The sequence below is a fragment of the Falco peregrinus genome, chromosome 2 (genome assembly GCF_023634155.1).
Source record: "Falco peregrinus isolate bFalPer1 chromosome 2, bFalPer1.pri, whole genome shotgun sequence".
In the NCBI taxonomy this organism is placed as follows: domain Eukaryota; kingdom Metazoa; phylum Chordata; class Aves; order Falconiformes; family Falconidae; genus Falco; species Falco peregrinus.
The window spans coordinates 124,222,994-124,235,404 of NC_073722.1; the positions used below are offsets into that span (position 1 = coordinate 124,222,994).

At 52.5% G+C, this 12,411-nt stretch overlaps 2 protein-coding genes across 8 annotated transcripts in view; one reads left to right on the forward strand and one right to left on the reverse strand.

The window, feature by feature from the left end:
• ARSG (arylsulfatase G) overlaps positions 1 to 2,738 on the forward strand; it is a 36,363-nt gene extending 33,625 nt beyond the window's left edge. For all 5 annotated transcript variants that reach the window (XM_055795888.1, XM_055795887.1, XM_027786963.2 and 2 more), the window contains 2 exons: positions 1,964 to 2,054; positions 2,372 to 2,738. In XM_055795888.1, coding sequence (XP_055651863.1) covers positions 1,964 to 2,054; positions 2,372 to 2,706 — 426 coding nt within the window. In that variant the 3' untranslated portion in view covers positions 2,707 to 2,738. The remainder of the gene's footprint in view (positions 1 to 1,963; positions 2,055 to 2,371) is intronic.
• A 1,218-nt stretch (positions 2,739 to 3,956) lies between these two features.
• WIPI1 (WD repeat domain, phosphoinositide interacting 1) overlaps positions 3,957 to 12,411 on the reverse strand; it is a 31,584-nt gene continuing 23,129 nt past the window's right edge. For 2 of the 3 annotated variants that reach the window (XM_013299243.3, XM_055795889.1), the window contains 7 exons: positions 12,089 to 12,196; positions 11,531 to 11,695; positions 11,244 to 11,351; positions 9,890 to 10,011; positions 9,035 to 9,135; positions 6,803 to 6,929; positions 3,957 to 4,500 (listed from right to left, as the gene is read on the reverse strand). In XM_013299243.3, the coding sequence (XP_013154697.2) occupies positions 4,271 to 4,500; positions 6,803 to 6,929; positions 9,035 to 9,135; positions 9,890 to 10,011; positions 11,244 to 11,351; positions 11,531 to 11,695; positions 12,089 to 12,196 (961 nt within the window). In that variant the 3' untranslated portion in view covers positions 3,957 to 4,270. The remainder of the gene's footprint in view (positions 4,501 to 6,802; positions 6,930 to 9,034; positions 9,136 to 9,889; positions 10,012 to 11,243; positions 11,352 to 11,530; positions 11,696 to 12,088; positions 12,197 to 12,411) is intronic. The other variant, XM_055795890.1, reaches the window with a different exon arrangement.

Consider the following 12,411-nt stretch of genomic DNA (forward strand, 5'->3'; position numbering starts at 1 on the left):
GCACGAGCTGCTGGGGCAGCATTGCTCAGCGCCCCAGCCTGCGTGCTCAGCACCAGCCCAGCTGGCAGCAGGGCTGGGGCAATGCCAAGGTCCTGTTTTGAGTGAAGGCTACTGACAGTAAAAATAAACGCAGCCTACAAAGTGTATCAAGGGTGTAAGTGCCGGACAAATAAGCTCTTGCCATTAACTCAGTAGCAGAGGGGTGTGGGCTTGCTCCCGGTGTGCTTGTTCACTGGTGCAAACAGGCTGGAGCCCTGAGTTCAGACAATGGGTTTTCTGGGGAGAAAAGGCTTTATTTTACCCTTTTCTATTTTTTTTTTTTTTTTTAAAATAACGAAGTCACAGATCGCTAGTAGGCTTGCAGACCTGCGACGGTTTCTTGACAGGGCTCAATGGAAACAATCTCCTTAATTATGCAGTAAATTATAACAGATTTTCTTAGCGTGGGGTTTTGTGAGGCAGGTTTGGGAACGTGCTTGTTGGTAGCGAGGGAGGTTTGAGCGCCTTTACACCGAGATGGCAGCGTCCCAGCAGTGCTACTCCAGGTGTAGCCAAAGCTTTAAGGCTGGAGGCAGATGCATTGGTTTGGTTCCTGGTACCTCGGCTTCAGGGGCCCTTGAATATTTTTATGTTTTACAATAAAAAAATGTTTTATTGCGACTGAGGAGAGTCAGCATAGGGGACTCTGTAGCAGAGGTTTCCTCCTTGCAGCAGGCTTACATTGCACCACCTCTTCCACTTGACACCCTTAATTCTTTTCCCTGAAACATGATTTTTAAACTGAATTCTAGAAGGTGATTTGTTTTTTTTTTAAAAAAAAAATTACCATGCCATGGAGGGCAATAAAGGAAACCGACAGCATTGGGAAATACACACACACACACAAATCCTGGCATTTCTTGGATGAGTAACCAACCGGCCCCCTGAGACAGTGGCCACATCCTGATCAGGCTGGACGCCGGTGCGGCTGCGCGGGGTGCCTGGTGGTGCTGTGTGCTGGGGCAGGGCTCTGTGCCGGGCACCTGTTAAGGCATCACCGTGCTGATCAGCTGCGAAGGCTGTTACTAAACTTGGCACCGCAGCTGCCTACAACTTCAGCAGATGTTTCTAATTTTTAGCACAGTGGAAATTTCTTGAATCACTTTTAAACTCAATTCCCAGGGAGGAAACCTTAAGTGACTCATCCCTCAATGAAGCCATTGGCTCGGCGGCAGATATTATCCGACAGATGAGCCCGCTGAACCGTCCAGGTCACTTGTCTCCTCGCTCCCGTGTGCCAAAGCAGTCGTCCTGTGTGGATCAAGTGTCCTAAGGAGAGAAAGGGCGAGATTCGACCCACCCTTCTCTTCTTCCCTGCCTCCTCACCCCACTCCCGGTGCTGGGACGGCTGTTGTCAGGGCAGGGAGCGCCCGCGCAGCGGGGTGAGTCAGCGGCGCGGAGGGCCGGGGGTGATGTTCCACCACCTCACCTACCCGTGCGGCTTCGCCTGAGCTCTCCCTCCGCTTGTGCCTGCTGCCGGCCCCGGGCAGTGGGTCAGCCCCCCTGGGGGTCCCTGCCCCCGGCAGCGCTCCCAGCACCGAGCTGGGCATCTCATGGCGTGGGGCAGTGGTGGGCGACAGAGCACCCGAGACCCTCCCAGCTCCAAAATACTCTGCCCTGCTCTGCTGAAAGCCCCGCAGCTTCGTGATCGCTTTCTTGCAGTAGAATCGGTCCGTGGAGGTAAATGCTGGGGGTCCTGCGTGCGGGGCCAGGAAGGCACAGGAGAGGTGCTGGTGTTTCCCAGTTTCACCACAGCTTTCAGCGAGCAAAACTCATGGTCGGTTGCTCAGACTCCAGGGGCTAAGTGGTGTCTCTGTATGCGGGCACACAGGGGTGGGATGTGGTCTTGCCTGGGAGGGAGGAGGTCTCAGGGAGCAGGTTTCTCTGCGGTGGGCTGACGGGCACGGTTCTGCTCTTCCTTCAGGTTCTGCTGCACCCCAACAGCGGGGCGGCTGGGAAGGACGGTGGGATAGAGGCGCTGCGGCTGGCTCAGTACAAGGCATTTTACACCACAGGTACTGTGCTCCTAGAGATGGTGAAGTCTGGGGAAAAACTTCTGCAGTTCTTGGTTCCCTGCAGAGACAGGTAAAAACCAACTCAGGTTAATTCAAGCAAGAGCAAACCCAGTGACAGGCAAGTGTGTGCCCACCTGTGTCTGCACGCTGGCTTTGCAGGGGCTGTTGGCCTCAGAAGCACTCTCGGACTAGCCGCAGGACACTGGCTCCCAGAGCTGGGACATGGTGGGACTGAGCCATCACAGATGGGTGAGGAATACAGAGGTGATGCCTGGGCAGCCTGGGACTCCAGTGTTTTTCTCTCCTTTCCTCCCTAGGAGGGGCGATGGCTTGCGATGGGAGCATTGGGCCAGCTGAGCATCACCAGCCACCCCTCATTTTTAATCTGGATCATGATATGCAGGAGCAGCAGCCTTTGGACGTGGCATCCAGAGAGTATCAGGCAGTGCTACCTGCCATCAGCAGGGCTTACGCCCAAGCTCTGGAGGACATCACAACAGACAACGTCTCGGTTGCAGATTACTCCAAAGACCCGGCTGCGACGCCCTGCTGCAACGTGCAGCACGTGGCTTGCCGCTGCCGAGCGCCCGGGTCCCACGCAGCTGTGCCGGCCCATCATGCGGAAAGAAGAGCAACGTGGCTTTGTCTTTAAGCAAAGAATTGCTCAAGCTGCTTGCTCCTTTCCTGAGTCTGGTTTCTGTGAATGGGGCTGTTGTGTGTGTTGGCTCTGGGCTGGCCACGGAGGAGAGGGGTGGAGGCTGAGGTCCCCTTTGCTCTGTGCTGTGGAGCAGGGAGGCGAGTTAGTCGTGGGTCTGTGTGAGCACAGGTCCCCTTCGCTGCCGAGCAGGACTGTCACCCTGGCAAAGCGAGGCAGTGCAGTACCTGGTGGGTCTGGGCAGATGGAAGGAGACAGGTTTTTTTGTAGGGCTTTGGCTGAGAAACAGTCGAGTGTGGAATTAAAACTACCTTCTGTGAGAGAGGCTTTGGGAGAGCATTCCTCTGGGAAATTCGCTTGGCTTTCCTGTCAAGTGGACCTTACAGGAGCAGCTGGTGGGAGGAAGGACCTACAGCCTCTGAGCAAACGCCCCTTCAGGTGCTGAGACCCTGGCAGCCCGTGGCTGCAGAGAGAAAACTCCCGGCTGGCATGAGGTGAGTGCTCTGGGAGATGGAGCACCTGCCCTGCCAGCTGCCAAGTGGCGTGTGTTAATGGGGTTCTGTCAAAGACCCAACTGTCTGTAAAAGAAAAAAGGGTCCTGGGCTCCCCCCCCGACAGCTGCCCTCCTGGTGGCAGGATGCTTGACTCGTCCTCTGCGCTGCCGTGGCAGAGGTCAGGGACTCCGCTGAGACAAGCACCCAAGTCCAAGTCTTTGGAAAAGGCTTTTTTGGGGAAGGGGGGAGAGGTTTGCAGTGCAGAACTGGGCTAGCTGCTCCCCATCAACTCTGCATGGAGAGACTGGTGTGACTGCACGCTTGTTTTTAGGGGGGTGAGGGAGAGGTCCCTGCCGCCAGGGCTCCCAGAGATCAGGGCTCCGGGCAGAGAAGCTGCTCCTGCCGATCCCAGTGCGATGCCGGGGTGCAGGTGGGGTGAAACAGCGCTTAGAGGGCCAGTTCTGGGCAGCTGCAAAGGCAAAATCGAAGGTGCAACCGAAACTTCAGAAATCACCGGGACTTCTCAGCAGCTGCGCGAGGGCTTCCTGAAACAGTTTGGGCTCCAATTTACGCACCCAGATCTTTCTTTGGACAAGCCGTAAGTGAACGTGCGTGGGCTTGGCCAGGTGGGTGCCGTGTGGGAGCAGCTGTCCTCACGCCAGCCCCCCAGCCCCCTTCTCCCACTCATAAAACTTAATCAAGACTGACATCTTTAGGGCCCCACAAAGAACAGCAGGAGCACGGGCAGCGAGCTGCCAGGGCCAGACCGTGACTTTATTCTGTCTTTAAACGTAGCAAATGGCATCTTCTCTAGTATCACTGCAAAAATACTTTGCCTGGGTAAAATATTATGTATATACTGTACAAAGACATAAGTTTAATATATCTTCCTATAAGTACATTTATACACATAAACCGGCATAAATTAGAAAAGGGACAAATGGGTATATAAAATTCTGGTTACATACAAATCTGATTAAATTATCATTTACATTGTGGTTCTAACATATAGTTTGTTAAATATAGCGATGTGCATACAGTACATTGACACCCCACCCAGCCATGAATTAAAACAAGGGGATAGTGGGGCCAGGTATCCACTTAAAACATACCATAGGAAAAAGCAGGAGATATATATATTTTTTTTTTTTTTCTCGTCTTGGGGGACTCACAAATCTGTTCTTCGAAATTCCTGGCTTTTCCAAAGCACTTCCCAGCAGCTGTCCTAAGCGCGGATGTTTGCTTCTCATCATGACCTCTTCGCTTTGCCCGGCTGACCTCCACGGCACAAGATTATCTACCAAAATCAAAACAGAATTGGCCTTACTTTTCCCAGCAACAGGGTGTGTTTCAACTTGGTTTTACACACATGGGAGGAGAAGGGGGAGGGATGTCCTGCAGTGTTTTACTTTCCATTCAAAGGCAGATTTGTCAGTGGTTTATTTATTTACTCTCCCCCTCCCCAAATTTACAGTCCTGGGAACAGGAACCGTCTGGCTCGGTGATGTGTGTCTTGCCCCTAGCTGGCCCTGGGCTGCGCGCAGCCACACTTGCCATTTGGCTACTGGGGGGCAAGTCCATTTGCCTTGCTAAGTCCTCCCCAAAAGTCCAGCTCCTGGCACGGCTGGGGGGGAAAGGCGCATGCTGTGCATCACCCTGTCTCTCCGGGGTCTCCAGCTGGAGCCCAGAGTTAAACACCTGCGTGTCAGACTGGATCAGGTGAGGGGAAGCCGAGCCGAGGTATCAGCAAAACCTTCGCGTGAAAGAGCAGAGCGAGCACAGAGAAGGCCAGGCAGCAGTGAGGACCCTGAACCGCTCACATCGCCCCTCCTGCCACGGGAGGATGCTTGGGCAGAGCGGCAGGGCTGCTGCCGCACCCCGGGCGGGTGCCTCTGCGGACACTAGCCATGGGCCAAGGCACAGAGCTCCTCTTTATCAGCTCCAGCCTTGCCAGATGTGACCTGCATCTCCCAGTGATGCAGATGTGACCCCGCAGCCCCAGCTGGAGGAGGGTCTGTGCCAGCTCCTCCTCTCCATGGGCTTCAGGACTATCACTTGCCCAGTTTTGAGGGACAAGCATTGGAACTGAAGTGCACGGTTCCCGAGGGACCTCGGGTAACCACGTACCAATGTACCAACAAGCTGGGCTTAACCCTGCAAAGCCCCAGCTGCCCAAAATGCCTGTCTGAGCACCAGGGCAGGAGCTGCTGTGAGGAAGAAGAGGCCAGTCAGGTTCTGCCAAACTTGCTCATCCCCCGTGAGACTTGATTACCAGTAGAGCTTCACTGCAAACTCTGCAGCCTTTCCTCTAAGTCAGCTGTTAAAAACCCACCCCGATGCTTAAAATCATTACTGTCGCATATCCGTGCAACAGAACGAGTGAAAGACCCTTCAGCCAACAGCGAGGAGGAACTTGGGCAAATATCGGTCCCATGGAGCTGAAGATGCATCTGCAACCTGGTCGCTTCTCTCAAGATCTGTGGTTTGGAGCAGCAGGGATGCGGCAGAGCCCACGCAGGGGCACTGATTTCCCCCCGCCTGCAGACAGCGGTGCTGCCAGGGTGAGGATGTCGTGCTGTCGAGGGTGGCTGCGGTGCGTGGGCTGCTGGAGCTTGTGCTCCTGCCCGTCCTTCCAGGGAGCAGGCAGGAGTGGGAGCTGCCCCGAGGAGCTGGTGCCGGCTGCTGCTCACTGCCGCGGGGGGAGTTTTCGTTCTGCCCTGTGCACCCTGTAACCAACACTGCAGGCAAGAGCCACAGGCAGCAGCATCTTTTGGCAGCACAAGCAGCTGCCCAAGCAGTTTTGGAGGTAGCCAGAAGTCGATGTGAAAGAGATTTTTGAAAAACTAGCTGTGCCGCAGTGAGGGGAAGCTGTCTTTGAAGAGCTGAGTGCTGTATGCAGTCTAGCCTGACTTAATGAAATGGCTCTCCCGATAAAGCCTTCACCTCTGGTCCTGAAGCTGACAAGCTTCAGCGTGCAGCCAAATCCAGGATGGATCATGTATGCCCAGAAAAGCACCGAGCAATCTGCTGGAAGAAGTCACCTTTCCTACCAAATCCCAGAAGTTTTAAGAAGATCCCCTGGTTGCATTCCTCAGGTCCACACGGGCTGTCTTGCTTGCTGAATCCTGTAGGATTTCTTTTGTCAAACCTCACTGCACTACCCCAAAACTGTCTGACCATGCCTTCGTGGGGAGAGCCACCGAGGTGGCTCCCGAAAGTGGAGCTGGCCAAGCTGTGCCCTGCCTGGCCTGAAGCATGCACCAGCAGCTCCCGACACTGCTGGGAACCTCACTGACACTGACAAACCCACAAAGAGTGGCAGCTGCTCGGGCAGGTAACCAGAAACCAGCTGTAATCGCCGCAACTAGAGCTGGGTTTGCTCTTCCCATCCCGCAAAGCCTTCTGACCATGCGGAGCAGGGGTGACGCAGCCGCCTCCCAGAGTGTCTCAAGCACGGCACCTTCTCCTCACCCGCAGCTTTAGCCTGCTGTCCATCTCAATAATGCCTGAGTCCTTTCTGAGTAAGATCAACAGTGGGCCTGAAAGCACTTAATCCACCCCATCAGTGCAAGCAAGAGACGTAATTGAACTTGTTTAACCTCTTGCCGCAGGATCCTTCAGCAGTCCTGGCACAATCAGTAGCAACATCCACATTCGCTCTTGTTGAGGCCACTTTTTATGAGCCCTCCTTGGACTTCTCATCTCTCCTCTGATCTGTCCCTCCTCCTGTTTAATGAAGAGACAGTTTTTGAGAATCAGCAACTGATTTTATGTTAGACTGAAGCTGCTTTTCCTCGCTTTTGACAGCTGAGCCTCTGAAGTCTTGCTTGAGGTCAAGGGAAGGCAAGATGTTTCAAAATGGAGAGGAACTGCTGGGTCTGAGCATTGCTGTTTCTCCAGAAGTATGTCTAAGTTCAAAGCCATACTCGTGGCGTGGGCTGTGGGTGAATATTCCATTTTGTCACAAGTTTTGAGGTTTTTAAATGTCTTTTTGTTGCACACTGGAAAACAAACAAAACCCTTCCCATGTTTCCGCAAAGCAGAATGCTGTCAAAACATTTTTGTTGGATAAGGTCAGGTTTTCTCTCCCTCCTTCTCTGCACAGAAGTGACCGATTCCTGAAACCCCCCTTGAACGCGTCATTGAGACTGAACATCTCAGTGCTGAGAAAACAGCAAAGTTCAGTGAAATTCAGAGCATCAAAACATCCCAGCCAACTCCCTGTATACACTCACGCAGCGGGAGCCAGCGCCGCACTAGCTGGTACACCAGATGCAAAACACATTACTGTCAGCAAAGGAGGCGCAAAAGCAAAGTCCTGGCTGCAGAGACTTTATCTGGAAGCTCCAATTGCTAAGCCACCATATCAGGGGGTATTTTTGGAAAGCGCTTTCCCTCCCACACCACCTCCTCCCTAACATTACATATGTAAGTTGCTCTGTCAGGTTAATTACAGCACAGGATTTTGAGAGATCAAAGTTCATTTAATAAAAGTACCTGCTGTTGTACAGCAGGGGTTTGGGGCTGCTTTTATAGGGCGTAGTCGCAGCAGGAAGGCTCATTCAGGAGCAGCGTGATTCCTGCTTGCTGGCATTTGCTTGTCCCCAAACCACGTGTTCAAGAGCAGCTTCACCAGAAGCAAGCAAAAGATTTCTTTCTGGCCCTGCTGCTCCTCCCAGGGTCCTGGGCCACCAGCTTCTCCATGGCCACAGGGCTTTGACCAAAGGGGAGACATTTTAAGCATCCTTCTTGGGTAGTGGAGTCAGACAGCTAGAAAACTCCTGTTCTCAGTTTGCAGCAGGTTATGTTACAGGTAACAGAAGAGAATTAGTTTTACACCACTTGAGTTGGGTTAGGTAGTGTTGTTTCAAAGGGAAGCATGAGCTAGTCACCTTTCATCTAAATAACACTTCGAATCAGTTAATAGGAAAGTGCCTCACAGAGGTCAGCCTCATCATACGGCACAAATCCTGGGATCCCGATAAAGTTTTTACTTCCTCCTTTGCAGGCAAAACTCCAACAGCAGGATATGTAAAAACGGAGTAAGGGATTCAAATCTGCCAAGCCTACAACTTGAAATCCATTACAAAATTCTGCTATATTAATCCATCACTATTACGAGGACACTGCTGATTACAACCAGATCATAGCGCGATACCAACATCTGTCCATTCAGGGGTTAGATACTTTACACAATAAATATGTGTGTAAGAGGAAAAGGAGCCAGAAAGACACTGCCAGGCTTAAGTTAGATTTCAAAAAGCCAGTATCTTCTTCCAACCGTAACTGAGAAAGTGCCATATAAAAATTATAAAACAGTTTAAAACACTGTTACGTCTTTCATCTTCGTACTTGGAAAAGGGGGTTCCTTTTCAGTTAGCTTGGAAATGAAGAGACTGGTGAGGTTCAGGTATGTTCCAGTTGCATTCTGTAAACTAATACAAGTGACTGTAAATGCAACAGGGAATATTAAGTTTTTATTTCTAAAGGATGGTATTGTTCAAATTAAAGCTATTCTTGGTAACACTAGAAATCTGCACAAGGCACAAAGGTTAGATCTGGATCTGAACGTCATTCTGCGTCTGCCCTTCATTCAATAAGTTTGTTCTGATCCATCTCGTTAATAGTTTCGATCATCCCTGCCCCATCCCCAGCTCCCATTTAGTGGGGGTGTAATTTTCCTGGCACTGTCCCTATAACTTAATTAGTTATTTTAGGCTTCACAGTCAGCTGGGACAAGGTGGGGGCAACGGTATCTCTTCTGTAAGAGCTTAATACTTTCTTCTTAGCATGAGGGCTGAATCGCGGTTTTAGGGGTCTCGAATGCTCACAGGAGGAAACTCATTCTCGTCATCAAGACACACTGGTCCAGTTGCAAACTCATGCTCTGGGATAACCTCTCCTCGCAGGGCACCACCGTCCTCCGAATAACCTGTCCAAGTAAAAGTACAAAACGTTACAGAGAAATGGATGGAAGGAAGCTGGAAACAAACAGCGGAGACAATGTTATCACCTTTTTAGCACAGAGCTGCTTTCTCTGGATTTTTGGCAGAGCTCTGGGAGACTGCGGAACAGAAAGGTGTCTCAATCGACACTGCAGATTGGGGAATGGTTTACATGGCTAGCCCCTGTGGCAGAAGCTTTCCTCCTCCCGCCATGCACGTAAAGCACCGATTTCAGAATAAGATCCACATCTGTGTGCAGACCTTTAGACTTGGGAATAGAATGAGAGAGTCCCCCAGTCTTTTCCTGCAGCAATGTAGCGCTAGCTTCGTTAGGGTAAGGTGTAACAGGTTCAGGAGGATCTGCAGCGATCCTGCCTCAAAAACAGCTGAGATCTGACTTCTACACACAGGGTTTCAACTCCTGGAAAGCAGGCTGACAGCAGCTGCTGTCTGACGAACCGTGAAGCTCGGATGCGGTTACTGCTCTGCCAGCAGGGCCGTTTGTGGTACAGCTCTGCCCAAGGGGAACCGCTGGCAAGGGGTCCTGGGAAGCAGAGCAGAAAATGCTTGGCCTGTTTTTGGGGCTGGGGATGAACCAGGTAAGCTCCAGAGAGCCCTGCTGCCCCAGCCTGCATAGCACAAGTGGTGTTTCTGGTGGAACCCTGGAAGCCGGGAGACTTTCCACTTCGCCTCAGGTGGCTTTCTTGCTTCTGCCTGAGGAAGGGCAGACACGATGCTTACCTGGCATGGTCGAAGTTGAAGGCACTGTACTTTGTCTGGCTACGGTTGCTGCATAAGATTGAGGTAACGGAGGCCGAAGGTTGTTTTCTTTGTTCTCCTCCGTCTTTCCTGAGCCGAGCAGACTAATTGTACAGGAGCAAGAGAAGGGAGAAGAGTTAGTTCTGATCCCAACTGTTCCTCCCCCAGAACCGGCTAAGACAAGCACATGCATCCATGTCGCCTTGAAGCGCTTCACCCATCCACATCACTGCGTCTGGGCACTGCCTGCAGCCCTCACAGCGCTGCTGAGGAGGAGAGCATTGTGCTCCACAGCTAAAGCAGGGGGGGAGGCAGAAGATAGGGAAAGCACTACTTCAGCTAGAGGACAATGCTGGCACAAGAACAGAAGGGAACAGATTGACCACAAAAGCTTTAGGTTACAAAGGCAAACAGTGTTTCTAATCACAGAGGGGGCTCCAAAGGGCTTCCAACAGGAGCGGACTAGATGGGAAAAGCAGCCCTGGCTAGTTTAGGACGGAGTTTGAGCAGAGATATAGTATGATGTAACGTAACTCATGACCCAAGGGCCCTTCTCAGTCCTCTGATGCTAAGAGGAACCCACATTACAAAGCTGGCCCGCCAGCGCCGGACGGCTGCTCCGGGACGTGAGCAGGCGGGCGTCAGCGGTGGCTGAAGGCGGCGGGGCGGCCGGAGCACGCTGGACAGCGCAGCTTTGAAGTGCTTTTGTTTTGTGGCTTTTCAAAAAACTGCTGGCATTTTCCTGGCTGTCAGCCACCTCCCGGCTTAGAGCACATGTTACATCGCACCCCACCCCAAAGGCTTCACATCTGGAGCCAAGTAGCCCAGATGTGGGGGGAGGTTAGTGCTTAATCACATTTGCATACAAACTGAACAGCAGCACGCATACTCTGCCTTGGCACTGCACGCCTGCAGGCATGCAGCTGTGCGAGTTTTTGTTTGCGGAAGCTCCCAGCCTTGCTCCGCACCATCCTGCCCCCAAAGTCACCTGTCCGCACCCACTCACACCTGGAGAAGGTGCTCTGCTCTCCTGCCACCATGGTGGCCAGCACTCTGCTGCTGGAAGCATCTCCTAAGGCACAGCCTGTCCATCTCTGCTGAGATGCCCCACGACTGCCTAGGGATCTGAGACGTCTCTGGCTTCTTCTGCAAGCAGCCCCACGTCCCTGCCTGCTGACGTGGTTCCCACCCACGCCTGTCGGGTCAGGCAGCTAAAAATCACAAAGTCAGTTCTAACATTCTTGCTCCTACAGCTCCATTTTGTGCTTTTTGGCGAAATTTCCCTTAATTTGCTAAAAGATCAGCCTCTATCAGATGTGTCTGGAGGTGTAGTTACCTGTGTTTCTTAATTAAGACACACTCCCCTCCATCTTGTGGATCCAAGTTATAGATAAAGAGGTGTCCATCTGACGTAGTCACCAGCAGTCGAGGCAGCTTCTGAATGCTAATGAGAAAAGCATCATGAGTCCAAGCGCATCTGCACACAGATACAGCACACACCCACACTGCAGGCTCTGCAGCCATGGGCACAAGATAAGGGGCCACAGTGGTGGTGTTCTGCAGAGATAGCTGTGTCTGCTCACAGGCTGGCGTGGCAGAGGGGATGCAGATGTCAATACATACGTGGAGAGGGCACAGATGTTCCTTTGTCCAGAGATGTTCAGGCGAACAGTGGCAAAGGCTCGATCCTGGTTCATCATGCCCGATACCTGAGCAGGGAGGTAGTTGGTAGCAGCCTGGAACATCTTTCCCATGTAACCGCTCCAGGTTGGAGGCTCTTCTGGCCGGCTGAGGGGGTCACAAAGCAGCATCAGTGGGGCTACTGCAATCAGCGTGACAAGACAGATCAGGACCAGGCAAAATGATCCTGATCTCAGGAACGCAAAGGCTTCCTTTGGAGCACCTGCCCACGCTGTGCACCAACCTAGCTGGATACACAGGAAGGAGGCAGGAGACAGCAGGAGCTAACAAACCCGGAGGCCTGGAAAGGCTGTCAGCAGGGACGCAGTGCATAGCTTTTCCAGGGAGTGCAGCCCTCACGACACAAAGCCAAAGAGTTTGCAGCTGGTATTGCTCATGGAGAGTACGTGGTGAGGAAATGGAGGCCAGCTGTGTAAAGGCAGACCTCTGAGGCAGAGATGCCTCTGGGGCAGGGAGGTTAACCCAGGCTAACGCCCTCACCTGTCAGTGAGATGTTCCAGTTTAAAGATGTGCACAGTCTCCGTGTTGCTGGAAGCACAGAGGAACTGGGAATCCATGCTGAACACCAGAGAGCTGATGTTCACATACCTAGGGCCAAGCACAGGCATGACTGGTCACTTCACGGCACACCGTTCAAGGGGAACTGCTCAGGTTTGCTCACAGAGAAGAGGACCGGGAGGAAGAAGACCCATGCACGGTGAGGAGGCACCCTGCCTGCCCGCTGCTGAGCCTGTGGGCTGACTGACTAGCATTTCCCTAATACCTCTGCTCAGCAGGGCTGTGGGTAGCCTCCAGCTAGTGAC